Source organism: Procambarus clarkii, chromosome 49 (assembly GCF_040958095.1).
Source record: "Procambarus clarkii isolate CNS0578487 chromosome 49, FALCON_Pclarkii_2.0, whole genome shotgun sequence".
NCBI lineage: Eukaryota > Metazoa > Arthropoda > Malacostraca > Decapoda > Cambaridae > Procambarus > Procambarus clarkii.
In genome coordinates this window covers 33,458,189-33,470,547 of record NC_091198.1, presented here as the reverse complement: position 1 = coordinate 33,470,547, position 12,359 = coordinate 33,458,189, and the positions used below count along the sequence as shown (strand labels likewise).

Genomic DNA, 12,359 nt, shown 5'->3' with positions numbered 1-12,359 from the left:
AGAATGAGACTGCTGCTTTCCGGAGGGGTCCTTGGGTTGTAGATGCATGGTTTGTCAGGCCGGGGGGTTCACCATGTGTTGTGTCCGGTTCTGGTCCTCCGCCGTTATCTACGCGCCACGGCATCTGTGTCCGGGGACACTCTTTGGTTGATCTGGTTTCCCTTCTTCCCTGTTCGCGGGTTCGGGTCTCTCAGGTCATCCGCAGGGTTATTAAATCCAGCCAGCCTGCGGTCTATCCCCATGCCCTTGACGTTCGTAAGTTCGCTGCTCTTGCTGCCGTCTTCAGCAATATGTCTTGGGCTGACATTCGGGCACGGGGATTTTGGCGGTCGAACAGGGTCCTGGCTGCACGCTACCTTGTTAACGTTCCTGGGCCCAGTCGGGCCTGTGTTGCTTTAGGTCGGCGGTTGCAGTCCGTTGTCTCGGCTTCGTGTTGCAACCCGTTCTCGCACTTTCGTATAGTCAATATTGACTTATTAAATACGTGCATATGTGACATACTAAACATACTAGTTTACCTTGAAAAGCTTCATAGAAAACACCGACCTTACCTAACCTTCTTAGTATGTTAAGATAAGCATCTTATTGCTTCGTAATTACAATTATTACTTAAACCAATCAAGATAATCTGATTGTTGAATTTCACGCTCTAATGACCTCACATTATTAGTCAACTGCCCTATAATCTGATGACCTGACCTATACCTATAATAGGTTATTATAATTACAATTATAATATCTCCCTTCCCCCTCCTCTCCAGGAGGGGGAAGGGGGAGCTGCGCAGACATGCGGCACGGCTCGTGTGATGTCATGCTTGTGACGTCTCCTTTTTCTTTTGGGGAGTTCTGTCCACTCGTTTGTCAAATTTTGTTGTTAACCAGAATAGGGGTTTGTTTTGTGGCGCTTACCTTTTTGGGTGCCTGTCCCGGTCGATGGCAGATATAGAATGCCCCAAATCACATGTGCATTTCTATGGGCCATTGCTCCCCGTGCCTCTGTGAGGGGGCCAGGTTCTGGCTCGTGGTCCCCGGTAGGCTAGAACTCCACCCACATCGACTGATGCAAAATAGTTAGGATATCCATATCAGCCATGGATAGCTCCGGGGAGCCTCCGGGACTCACCCAGACTCACCTAGAAAATGGCGTTTCATTAGATTCAACGCTGGTTTTTTACCATGTGGGGTTTGTTTTGTCATGCCTACCTTTCTGGGTGCCTTACCCCAGTCGATGGCAGATAAGGAAAACCCCAACCACAAGGGGGTTTTCCAGTGCCATTGCTCCCTGAAACCTCTCTGAAGGGGCCAGGTTCTGGCGCTGGTCCCTGGTAGGTCTGAACTCCTTAGCTACTGTCATGGTCTAATATAACATACATTAGCCCGATAAGCTCCAGGGAGCCTCCGGGGTCTCACCCAGAAAATGGCCTTTCATTACATTCAACGCTGTTTTTTTCCCCTGCACCTTCGTGTGGTTCTGTCATGGTACCTGGTAGGCTGAATAGATCTCAACAGCTAAAGCTATTTAGTAGTTTGGAGCCGTTTCAGTGAGATAGCTTCAGGGAGCCATTGACACTCGCCTTTATTTAGCGTTGAAATTATATATATATTTTTTTTTTTTACTTTTAACGAATTTTACACACTTTTAAATTATTCCACTCTATTTGTGCCTCATAATATGTTCCTTTACTTTAAAAGGGATCTCTGATGACACACCATGCCATATTGGTCAAGTTTATTTATTCTTCTCTATAAAGAAAATAATATGGAAATAATTTTGCAGCTGTCATGTTTGAGGAGGGCATCTTGTTAGGTGCAGAAACAGACACATCCTTATTGGTATGTGATGCTGCATCTCAGCATCAACCACTCACTGTTGTCGAACGAACTGTAAGTATATTTCAACATTATCAAAGTTTGCATTGTAATGTTTGTTTAGTGCTCTTAAGAAAGCAAATCGTTTAAGATTTGTAATAACTTTTTGTCCTGTAATGGATTCATCATTTTTTAACTGTTCAGTATTATCAAATAGGGAATTCAAACAGTTACATATTAAAACAATTTTGATTGAAGTGAATATAGGTAATGGTAGCTAATGAGTAGTACTTTTTATTTCTGAAAGAAATGTCTGAGCATGCTATCATGAGTGCCTTTTTACCATCTGTATTACGAATGTTTTCTCCAAAGAAGCAAGATTTGTATGTGGAGATTTATATATGCAAAACTTTCCTTGTCTGAATAGAAAGAAATCGTATCTTGCTTCTTTGGACAAAACATTCGTAATACAGATGGTAAAAGGGCACTCATGATAGCACGCTCAGACATTTCTTTCAGAAATAAAAAGTAATCCACACCCAGATATGTGAACACTGATATGTACAGCCACATGAATGTATATTGGTAGAGGGAAAAGCTGACAAATGTACGAGTGCAGATATAGGCACAATTACACTACTGTACCAATACAAAGCCAAAATAGTACAGTGCTTCCTCAGACTAACGAACCCCGCTCTATCGAATTCCCGGAAGAGCCGAACAAATTGAATTCGGTACCAAATGTTCAGTGGAACATACAAATGTTCGATTAAGTGAGGAATGTTCGTCCAAGCGGTCACTGAGGCCGAGCGTCGGAGCTGGCTGTCATCAACTATGATTCGCCAGAGTGTAAACAGTTATGTAGTGTTTTATTATCCTTACCCATTGTTTCTAGGGAGAAATGGTGATAAAAATGGTGATAAAATGGTGTCAGGGGGCATTAGTGAAAGAGTTGTTGCTAGGAGGCAAGAGGCAACACGTAACTGGTGCCTCCATGCTCCCCCGCCCCCACCCTCCTTCCTCCACCTGACCACAGAGACCACTCACTCTCCTCTCGTCGTCAGATGCCAAGAGTCAATTTAATGATAATTATCGCATTATCTACACTGAAAATAGTCTTTTTATTAGAAAAATGTCATATTGGAGCAACAATAATGGTGAAAATTGTAATATATACAGTACATATTTTAAACAGTTTGAACACATTTCCTTTTCACAGAATTTTTAATACAATTGGGGTGTAGATAACAGCTGGCATTGTGTGGCCGGCCGGTCGCTCCCTGAGCCATTGGGGGGGGGTGGGAGGGGGGGTGTTTGTTTCCTGGATCCCTCCCTCTAACAGCCTACGTACTGTACTAATATCTATTTAGAATAAATTTTGAGTAGACCAATAAAACAAGCACAGGTCGTGTGAACGTTAGGCCTTGGTGAGGTGGCTAGCATCATTTGTGGTGGTTTCAGGGGAGGCAGGCGGTGTCAGGGGAGGCAGGCGGTGTCAGGGGAGGCAGGCGGTGTCAGGGGAGGCAGGTGGTATCAGAGGAGGCAGGCGGTGTCATGGGAGGCAGGCGGTGTCAGGGGAGGCAGGTGGTGTCAGGGGAGGCAGGTGGTGTCATGGGAGGCAGGCGGTGTCAGGGGAGGCAGGCGGTGTCAGGGGAGGCAGGCGGTGTCAGGGGAGGCAGGTGGTATCAGAGGAGGCAGGCGGTGTCATGGGAGGCAGGTGGGGTCAGGGGAGGCAGGTGGTGTCAGGGGAGGCAGGTGGTGTCAGGGGAGGCAGGCGGTGTCAGGGGAGGCAGGCGGTGTCAGGGGAGGCAGGCGGTGTCAGGGGAGGCAGGCGGTATCAGAGGAGGCAGGCGGTGTCATGGGAGGCAGGTGGTGTCAGGGGAGGCAGGTGGTGTCAGGGGAGGCAGGTGGGGTCAGGGGAGGCAGGCGGTGTCATGGGAGGCAGGTGGGGTCAGGGGAGGCAGGTGGTGTCAGGGGAGGCAGGCAGGGTCAGGGGAGGCAGGTGGTATCAGGGGAGGCAGGTGGGGTCAGGGGAGGCAGGTGGTATCAGGGGAGGCAGGTGGGGTCAGGGGAGGCAGGTGGTATCAGGGGAGGCAGGTGGGGTCAGGGGAGGCAGGTGGGGTCAGGGGAGGCAGGTGGGGTCAAGGGAGGCAGGGAGGCAGGCGGTGTCAGGGGAGGCAGGTGGGGTCAGTGATGGAAGGTGTTGTCAGGGGAGGTGGAAGTGGAGAGAGAAGGGTGGTGACCACGCATGGCTGCCAAACCTCTCATTCATACTCTATTATAAATCTCAATCTTAGCTGTAAAATATTTATGCCAAAATATGTTAATTTTCGTGTATTAATACACATTATTAATCATTAACATGTTTTATTGTTTCCTGAAGAAAACAATAGCTGACTTGGCATTGTGGTGTGTATGGCCGGGTGCCTGGGGGGTGGGGGGGGGGTCCTGGAGGTGTGAGAGGAGACCTGTCAACCATCATTTTTTTTTTGTCGGGCGAGTTGAGACGCTTCCAAGCCTGCTGCTTCAATACACCCCGTGGATGGTGTGGTGTGGTGTGGTTTGGGTGGTGTGGTATGGTTTGGTGTGGGTGATGTGGTTGGGTGTGGGGGGATGATGTGGGTGGTGTGGGGTGTGTGGGGGATGATGTGGGGTGTGTGGGGGATGATGTGGGGTGTGTGGGGGATGGTGTGGGGTGTGTGGGGTGTGTGGGGGATGGTGTGGGGTGTGGGGGATGGTGTGGGTGGTGTGGGGGATGGTGTGGGTGGTGTGGGGGATGGTGTGGGTGGTGTGGGGGATGGTGTGGGTGGTGTGGGGGATGGTGTGGGTGGTGTGGGGGATGGTGTGGGTGGTGTGGGGGATGGTGTGGGTGGTGTGGGGGATGGTGTGGGTGGTGTGGGGGATGGTGTGGGTGGTGTGGGGGATGGTGTGGGGATGGTGTGGGTGGTGTGGGGGATGATGTGGGGTGTGTGGGGGATGGTGTGGGTGGTGTGGGGGATGGTGTGGGGATGGTGTGGGTGGTGTGGGGGATGATGTGGGGTGTGTGGGGGATGGTGTGGGTGGTGTGGGGGATGATGTGGGTGGTGTGGGGTGTGTGGGGGATGATGTGGGTGGTGGTGTGGGGTGTGTGGGTGGTGGTGTGGGGTGTGTGGGTGGTGGTGTGGGGTGTGTGGGTGGTGGTGTGGGGAGTGTGGGTGGTGGGGGCGAATGGTGTTAGTGGTGTGGGGATGGTGTGGGTGGTGTGGGGGATGATGTGGGTGGTGTTGGGGAATGGTGTGGGTGGTGTGGGGGATGGTATGGGTGGTGTGGGGGATGGTATGGGTGGTGTGGAGGATGGTGTGGGTGGTGGTGTGGGGAGTGTGGGTGGTGGGAGCGAATGGTGTTAGTGGTGTTGGGGATGGTGTGGGGGTGTGGGTGGTGTGGGGATGGTGTGGGTGGTGTGGGGATGGTGTGGGTGGTGTGGAGGATGGTGTGGGTGGTGTGGAGGATGGTGTGGGTGGTGTGGAGGATGGTGTGGGTGGTGTGGAGGATGGTGTGGGGGTGTGGGGGATGGTATGGGTGGTGTGGGGGATGGTATGGGTGGTGTGGGGATGGTATGGGTGGTGTGGAGGATAGTGTGGGTGGTGTGGAGGATGGTGTGGGTGGTGTGGAGGATGGTGTGAGTGGGGTGGGGGATGGTGATTCTCGCATCTCAGATTATTATTGACACCAAAAGAGCATGAAAGATATTATAATGAAGCACCACACGACAAAGAAACAAACTAATGTGTCCTGGCATATGTTTAAACAAAAAAAAATAAGAAGGTTGTTGGGGCCGGACGGATGGAACGAATTCCGCACTGGAACGAATCGGCTTCGCCCCATATAGTTCGTTCAAGTGAGGACACACTGTACCATGAAGACTCGGAGAAACAAATGAACAACTAACAAATACCTATCATTGAATGCCATGAAATGCCTCTTTCTGGTAGAGCCCTGTTGGCTCCCTGTAGCTCTATCTCACTGAGATTGCTCCAAGCTACCAGTCACATGAGTTGCACGAGTTCATTTGGCCTACCAGGGACCAGAGCCAAATTCTGATTCCCTTTCACAAGAGCCACAAAGAGCAAATGACATTCTGCCATTTCAATGGGAAAGCACCCAAAAGTCAGTCAAACTTTACTGACAACTGCAGGGTTCATAAGCCTCAAAAAACTAAAATGCCAAATAACTCTCCAAGCAATAAAAAATAACCAAAGAAAACAAAACAAGCTAGAACCCAATAGTACCAAATGCTGCCACCAGACTGCCCGGTGTTCGGTCCAGCGTCAGCCCACAGATCAGTTCAGGAGCAAATAGTACCACAACAAAACGACCAGCATAGAAGGGAGGGAGGGAGGGAGACAGGGAGCCACTGGGGCTCTACCAGAAAGAGGTGTTCCATTATATTCAATGCTGGGTTTCTGGGCATCATACAACTGCTGCATATTCCACTTTTGGTCTCACAAAAGTCATGAACAGTTTCTTCAATATTTCACCATCCATGTAATTAAAAGTGATAATGAAGTTGGAAAGCGATGCATGTGCTCCTAGCACAATGTTGTTTGTGTTCCTCTGGTGGCAGTCTACTATTCTCCTTATCACAGTTGTTAGACCATTATAATAGTCTTGGATGCCATGACGACAAACAAAACACCGATATAATAAGAATACAATTTAAAGGACTAATATTAACTAGTCATTTAATGAATTTAGAGAAAACATTGTATAGAAATACTTCTTAGGAATAATTGTACCAATATTTTTTAATGGCCTATTTTGACTATGCTGTATCTCTAACCTGCACTTCAGGGAGAAAATTATAGGGATTTTCAGCAGCTTCAATAATTTAGACATTCAATTAATGAATCCAGAGAGTAAAAGTTAAAAAGTTGCTTCAGGTCTGCAACTTCTCCAGCTTTGAATAGGGCAGTTAATGTACAACAATATTTCACTCATGATAGAAAAGTACCATCCATGGTTTGGCATCTTTTATGAAACATTCTTGTTATCCAGCCTAACATTTTTCTTACAGTTGAGAGGTACTCTATTCTGTTCATAAAAAGTAAGGACGTCTGACATTTTAGCTATCAGGGCTGTTTTAGCTATACTTTATATTTTTGTTTTATATTGCAGTTGAAGTGCATTTTGTACGTGGTTTTGGTTTTGATTTCCTCACTTTGACTATAGTTCAGGGGGTTGAAACATACATGTTTATTAAACATAATCAAATTCCTAGCATTACCTATAAAGAATGATGTGCTAATAAAGTGTCTGGAACTATTTTGTAAACAAAATTGAGAAAGATTACTGGAGCAAGTACAGTGCCCTGGAAGGCCGAGCTTTTCATAGTGGATAATTCAAATTTAATTCATCGATTATTACTCTGTGGGTTCTGCTTAAATGGAAATCAAAAGATCCATTGTCCTATTTGGTCTTGAACTTGTCACAGTTTGTGTCCTACTACAACTTGCTTATATTGGTTGAAAGTTTTTTCACAAAATCAGTAAAAATATCATTGTCAGACATTCATGTTGTTGTTTTGACTTAGTCGTAGATAAATAATTCACTGTGAACTTGTGTATACTAACCCAACTATAAATTTACTAAACAGACACTTATGAATAAAGTTATTGAATTGAGTAAACATTTAAGTGCAATATTTAAATGAGTATAAGAGGGAACTTGAACACCTTCCAATTGTACCTTATCAACCGGGCTGCGAGTTCTGGCTGGGCTAGGCTGTGAGTGAGAGAGTTAATTGTGTACTGTAATATCGACCAGTCTGGTGAGCTAGATGGTCTACTGTGAGGCTGTCAGAGATTGGGCCATTGGGATGTTGATCCCAAGTACCGTATGTTGATAGCTCTTATATGTCACAATAAACAAATTGGATTTTCTGTTCATGACCTTATTTCTAAACAATTTGCTGGGTAGTCTTGGTTGAGTTAAGAGTATTGGAAGAATTTGTTGAAATTTTGTAAAATATATATTGTACTGTTCTCATTTGTAACTTTTTTTTAGTCTCCTTTGGTAACAGTATGGAAACCAATTGTTTATTTTTTTGCTGGAAATATTGATATTATTAATATCAAAAGAATGGTCATGTTAAATTGTTCCAAATTATTGTACACAGTGCAGTATGTATTTGTAGTGCTGTTAGTACTTTTTTGGTAGACATAATCAGTGTTCTTTCAAATGCTCTTTGTGCTTTTATCTTTGCAGAGTCAGGTCTACCTCCATCATATATTACGTCAGTTGTTAAGAAGAAATCTTGGCTACCATGCCTGGGAGATTGCCAGTACTTGCAGAGATTTACCGTACTTTCCTCATGCACTTGAACTCCTGTTGCATCAGGTCAGATTGGAAAACAAAAATATCTGTTAATCTTTAGTGTTTAAATAAGGTAGTATGGAAAATGAAATTTCTTTATTAAACTCTGTATGTTTCAACTATGATAAAACGTGGTAGCAGTTCAGTTAACTTTATCACCCAAGAAATCCCTTACATGGCAGAAACTTCATGATGATATTGTTCTACCATTAACAGTTGAGCTGCAATGATCAGCATTATTCATCAGATTCATAACAATTTGTATGTCATTTTGATATATTTATTTAAGTCAACTTATTTATGTACTATAAATATAATTAAGCTTTCTATTGAAAATGAGTCGTGCAGCATCCCCAGTTGCCACCATTGAAGTAAATAATTATTGTTGAGGGAATTGTTGCCTCTGCATGATTTAGTCCTCTAGGCTAATGTATTAGTTTCACCTATAGGTTTACTCAATTTCTTTTATTGAAATTAATACGTGAATGATTTTACAGGTTCTTGAGGAGGAAGCATCCAGCAAAGATCCACTACCAGACTGTTTACTTCCAAGAGTTGTGGAATTTATCAAAGAATTTCCAGTGTACCTACAGACAGTAGTACAGTGTGCCCGTAAGACAGAACTAGCACTATGGCGATATCTCTTTTCTATTGCAGGCAGCCCTAAGCATCTTTTTATCAAAGCTCTTGAAGAATCACAACTGGACACTGCAGCATCCTACCTTATAATTTTACAGGTAAAATGTAAAATACATGTGTTAACCCTTAAACTGTGCCACACATCAATAGCTGTGGTGAGTAACTGTCGCAGAATTACGCACCACAGCTGTTGATGTGATTGAGTACCGCCCAAAATGTAAAAGTCCTGCGGCTCGGCAGGGTTCACATCAGCTTCCTCAGGGCTCTTGTAAATAAATGCATTTTTTTTTTAAATCGTGGGGCAACATTCCTGGGTTTGAGCCTCAGTACTGAGTGAGCAACCAAGGCTGGTGCATGCAGCATGGGCTCACAGCACTGCTGTTCAGCTTGTGACCACAGCATCACCAAAAAAATGTCAAAATATATGTAACTGGTATTATTTAGCGATGATAGTATTACAGAAGACCCCTGACTGTGATGAAAATTACCAGGATTCTGATAATAGCAGGATTGTTGTAATAATTAGCTCTGTACAGAGTATGGTGGGAACAGTAATGCGAAGGGAGGGGAGGGAGGGAGATAACTTCGTCTGCTGACTGTGTGTGGCCACCTGTTATTGTCAAGAATCACCATACAAGCTTAGTGGTTCGTGGTTCTCTATGGTGAACGCAAATGTAGATACTAATATATAACGTGAGCATATAGTGTAATAACAGCACAAACAATTTTGTGGGAGGAAGAATCTTAGTGAAGGAGGGAGGCAGCATTAGCTGTGTGTTGCGACCTCTGTTGCTGTCTGAACTCACCATACCAGCTTAGTTGTACAGCTTTGGTGAACAAAACATGTAGATACTTATATATAATATCTGTATACACTATATTGAAAAAACAAAAAAGTATGGTGGGAGGAGAAGTGTTGGCGAGTGAGGTGAGGGAGGGCAGGAGGTGACATTTGCTGACTGGTGTGTACTCACCAAGTTGTGCTTGCATGGGTTGAGCTCTGGCTCTTTGGTCCCGCCTCTGAACTGTCAATCAACTGGTGTACAGATTCCTGAGACTACTGGGCTTTATCAAATCTACATTTGAAACAGTGTATGGAGTCAGCCTCCACCACATCACTACTTAATGCATTCCATTTGTTAACTACTCTGACACTGAAAAAATTCTATCTAATGTCTCAGTGGTTCATTTGAGTACTAAGTTTCCACCTGTGTCCCGTTGTTCGTGTTCCACCCATGCTAAAGAGTTTGTCTTTGTCCGCCCTGTCAATTCCCCTGAGTATTTTGTAGGTGGTTATCATGTCTCTCCCTTACCCTTCTGTTTTCGAGGGATGTGAGGTTCAGCTCCCTTAGCCTTTCCTCGTAGCTCATACATCTCAGTTCTGGGACTAGTCTGGTGTCATACCTCTGAATCTTCTCCAACTTTGTCCTGTGTTTAACTAGGTATGGACTCCAGGCTGGAGCTGCATACTCCAAGATTATATAATTGGTGTAGTGGTATACAAGGTCCTGAACGATTCCTTACACAAGTTTCTAAAGGCACTTCTTATGTTGACCAGTCTAGCATATGCCGCTGATGATATCCTTTTGATGTGGGTCTCTGGGGACAGGTTCGGTATGATATCAATCCCCAGATCTTTCTCTCTATTTGACTTGCAGGATATCACCTCCCAGATAGTATATTGTGTTCAGCCTTCTGCTCCTTTTGCCTAAATTCATTACTTTACACTTTCCTGAGTTGAACTTTAGCAGCCATTTTCTTGAGCATTCCACCAGTTTGTCGAGGTCATCTTGTAGTATCTGTATCTTCATCTTTCTTGACTCTTCTCATAGTTTTTGCATCATCAGCAAACATTTAGAGGAATGGGTCTATACCCTCTGGAAGGTTATTTACTTATATTAGAAACAGGATGGGTCCAAGTAAAAGGCCCTGTGGAATCCCACTGGTGACATCTCACCACTTTGATATCTCCCAAATCCGAATATATACAAGACACCACGAAGGGCGAGCTTGGAAGTGGGGACAGAAGAAGATAAAGGGGGGTGAGAGGAAGTAAGATATCTTCCAATGTTTCCTGTTGCTTATATACTCCCTTATTCACTGGAACACCTTACCTTTTACTCTTGCCTGTTGCTCCAACTTTTGTAACAGCCTTTTGTGAGATATTGTGTCAAATGCTTTCTGACAGTCCAAGAAAATGCAGTTTGCCCACCCGTCTCTCTCTTGCCTAATTTGTGTTGCTTTGTCATAGAATTCTTTTAAACCTGTGAGGCACGGGTTACCATCTCTGAACCCATGCTGGTGGTGTGTTACAACGCTATTTCCCTCCAAATGCTCTATGAGCCTTTTTCTCACAATCATCTCCACCACCTTGCAAGGTATACAAGTTAGGGAAACTGGCCTGTAGCTCAATGCCTCTTGCCTGTCACTCTTTTTGTATATTGGGACTACATTAGCTTTCTTCCAGCTTTCCGGTAGGTCTTCTGTTTCCAGTGACCTGTTATTCACAATAGAGAGTGGCACACTTAGTGCCTCTGCACCTTCTTTTAGTATCCACAGTGAAATTCAGTCGGGCCCAATAGCCTGTGTCACATTCAGCTCCAACAGATTTATTTTGACCTCATCACTGGTGAGGGCAAATTCCTCCAAGGTTACTTGGTTTGCCTCCTCATTTAGTGCAGGGACTTCTCCCTGTTCTATTGTGAAGACCTCCTGGAATCTCTTGTTGAGTTCTTTACACACCTTGTCATTCCCTTTGTATCTGTTTTCCCCTTTTCTCAGTTTCATCACTTGTTTCTTCACTGCTGTTTTCCTCTTGATGTGGCTGTGGAGCAGTTTTAGTTGGATGTTAGCTTTACTCGTGATGTTATTTTCATACTATGTCTCTGCTTCTCTTCTCACTCTGAGGTACTCATTTCTTGCACTCTGGTATCTCTCCCTGCTCTCTGGTGTTCTGTTATTCCTGTAGTTTCTCCATGTTCTTTTACTCAATTGCTTCGCTATCGTACATTCCTGATTGAACCTTGAATTTGTCTGTTGCTTTCCATTTTTCTCATTTTGGGCTGGGATAAACCTGTCTGCAGTTTCCTGGCACTTCTGGGTGACATAATCCATCTTATCCTATACAGCCTTTTCTCTGAGTTCTGTTTTCCCATGGTATTCCCATTTGGAAGTTCCTCATCTTGTCATATTTTCCTCTTTGGTAATTTACTTCAGTAATGTGGCTGTGTTTAGCTGTGGCTAAAGCCTCTCGTTAGGCAGCAGCCATTCGTTATTGGTATGACACCATACCAACTTAGTGGTTCGTTGTGGTGAACAAAACATGCAGATTCTTATATATAACCTATACAGTATAGTGTAATAACAGCAAAACTATTTGTTTATTGTTTTATGAACATACTAATTGAATCACTAATATGCACACTATAATTTTGAGTATAGCGATGATTCACAGATTTTATTATATAAATATATCACTACACAATATTGAATAATATTACTGCAAAAAAAACTAAGGACAAAACAATCAGACACATTGAAATAATTACGTAACAATAACT

The 12,359-nt window shown here is 44.4% G+C and overlaps 1 protein-coding gene across 4 annotated transcripts in view; it reads left to right on the top strand.

Moving 5' to 3' along the window:
* Rich (Guanine nucleotide exchange factor subunit Rich) overlaps positions 1-12,359 on the top strand; it is a 567,547-nt gene that overhangs the window by 302,693 nt on the left and 252,495 nt on the right. For all 4 annotated transcript variants that reach the window (XM_069303165.1, XM_069303164.1, XM_069303162.1 and 1 more), the window contains 3 exons: positions 1,778-1,884; positions 8,053-8,184; positions 8,658-8,897. In XM_069303165.1, coding sequence (XP_069159266.1) covers positions 1,778-1,884; positions 8,053-8,184; positions 8,658-8,897 — 479 coding nt within the window. The remainder of the gene's footprint in view (positions 1-1,777; positions 1,885-8,052; positions 8,185-8,657; positions 8,898-12,359) is intronic.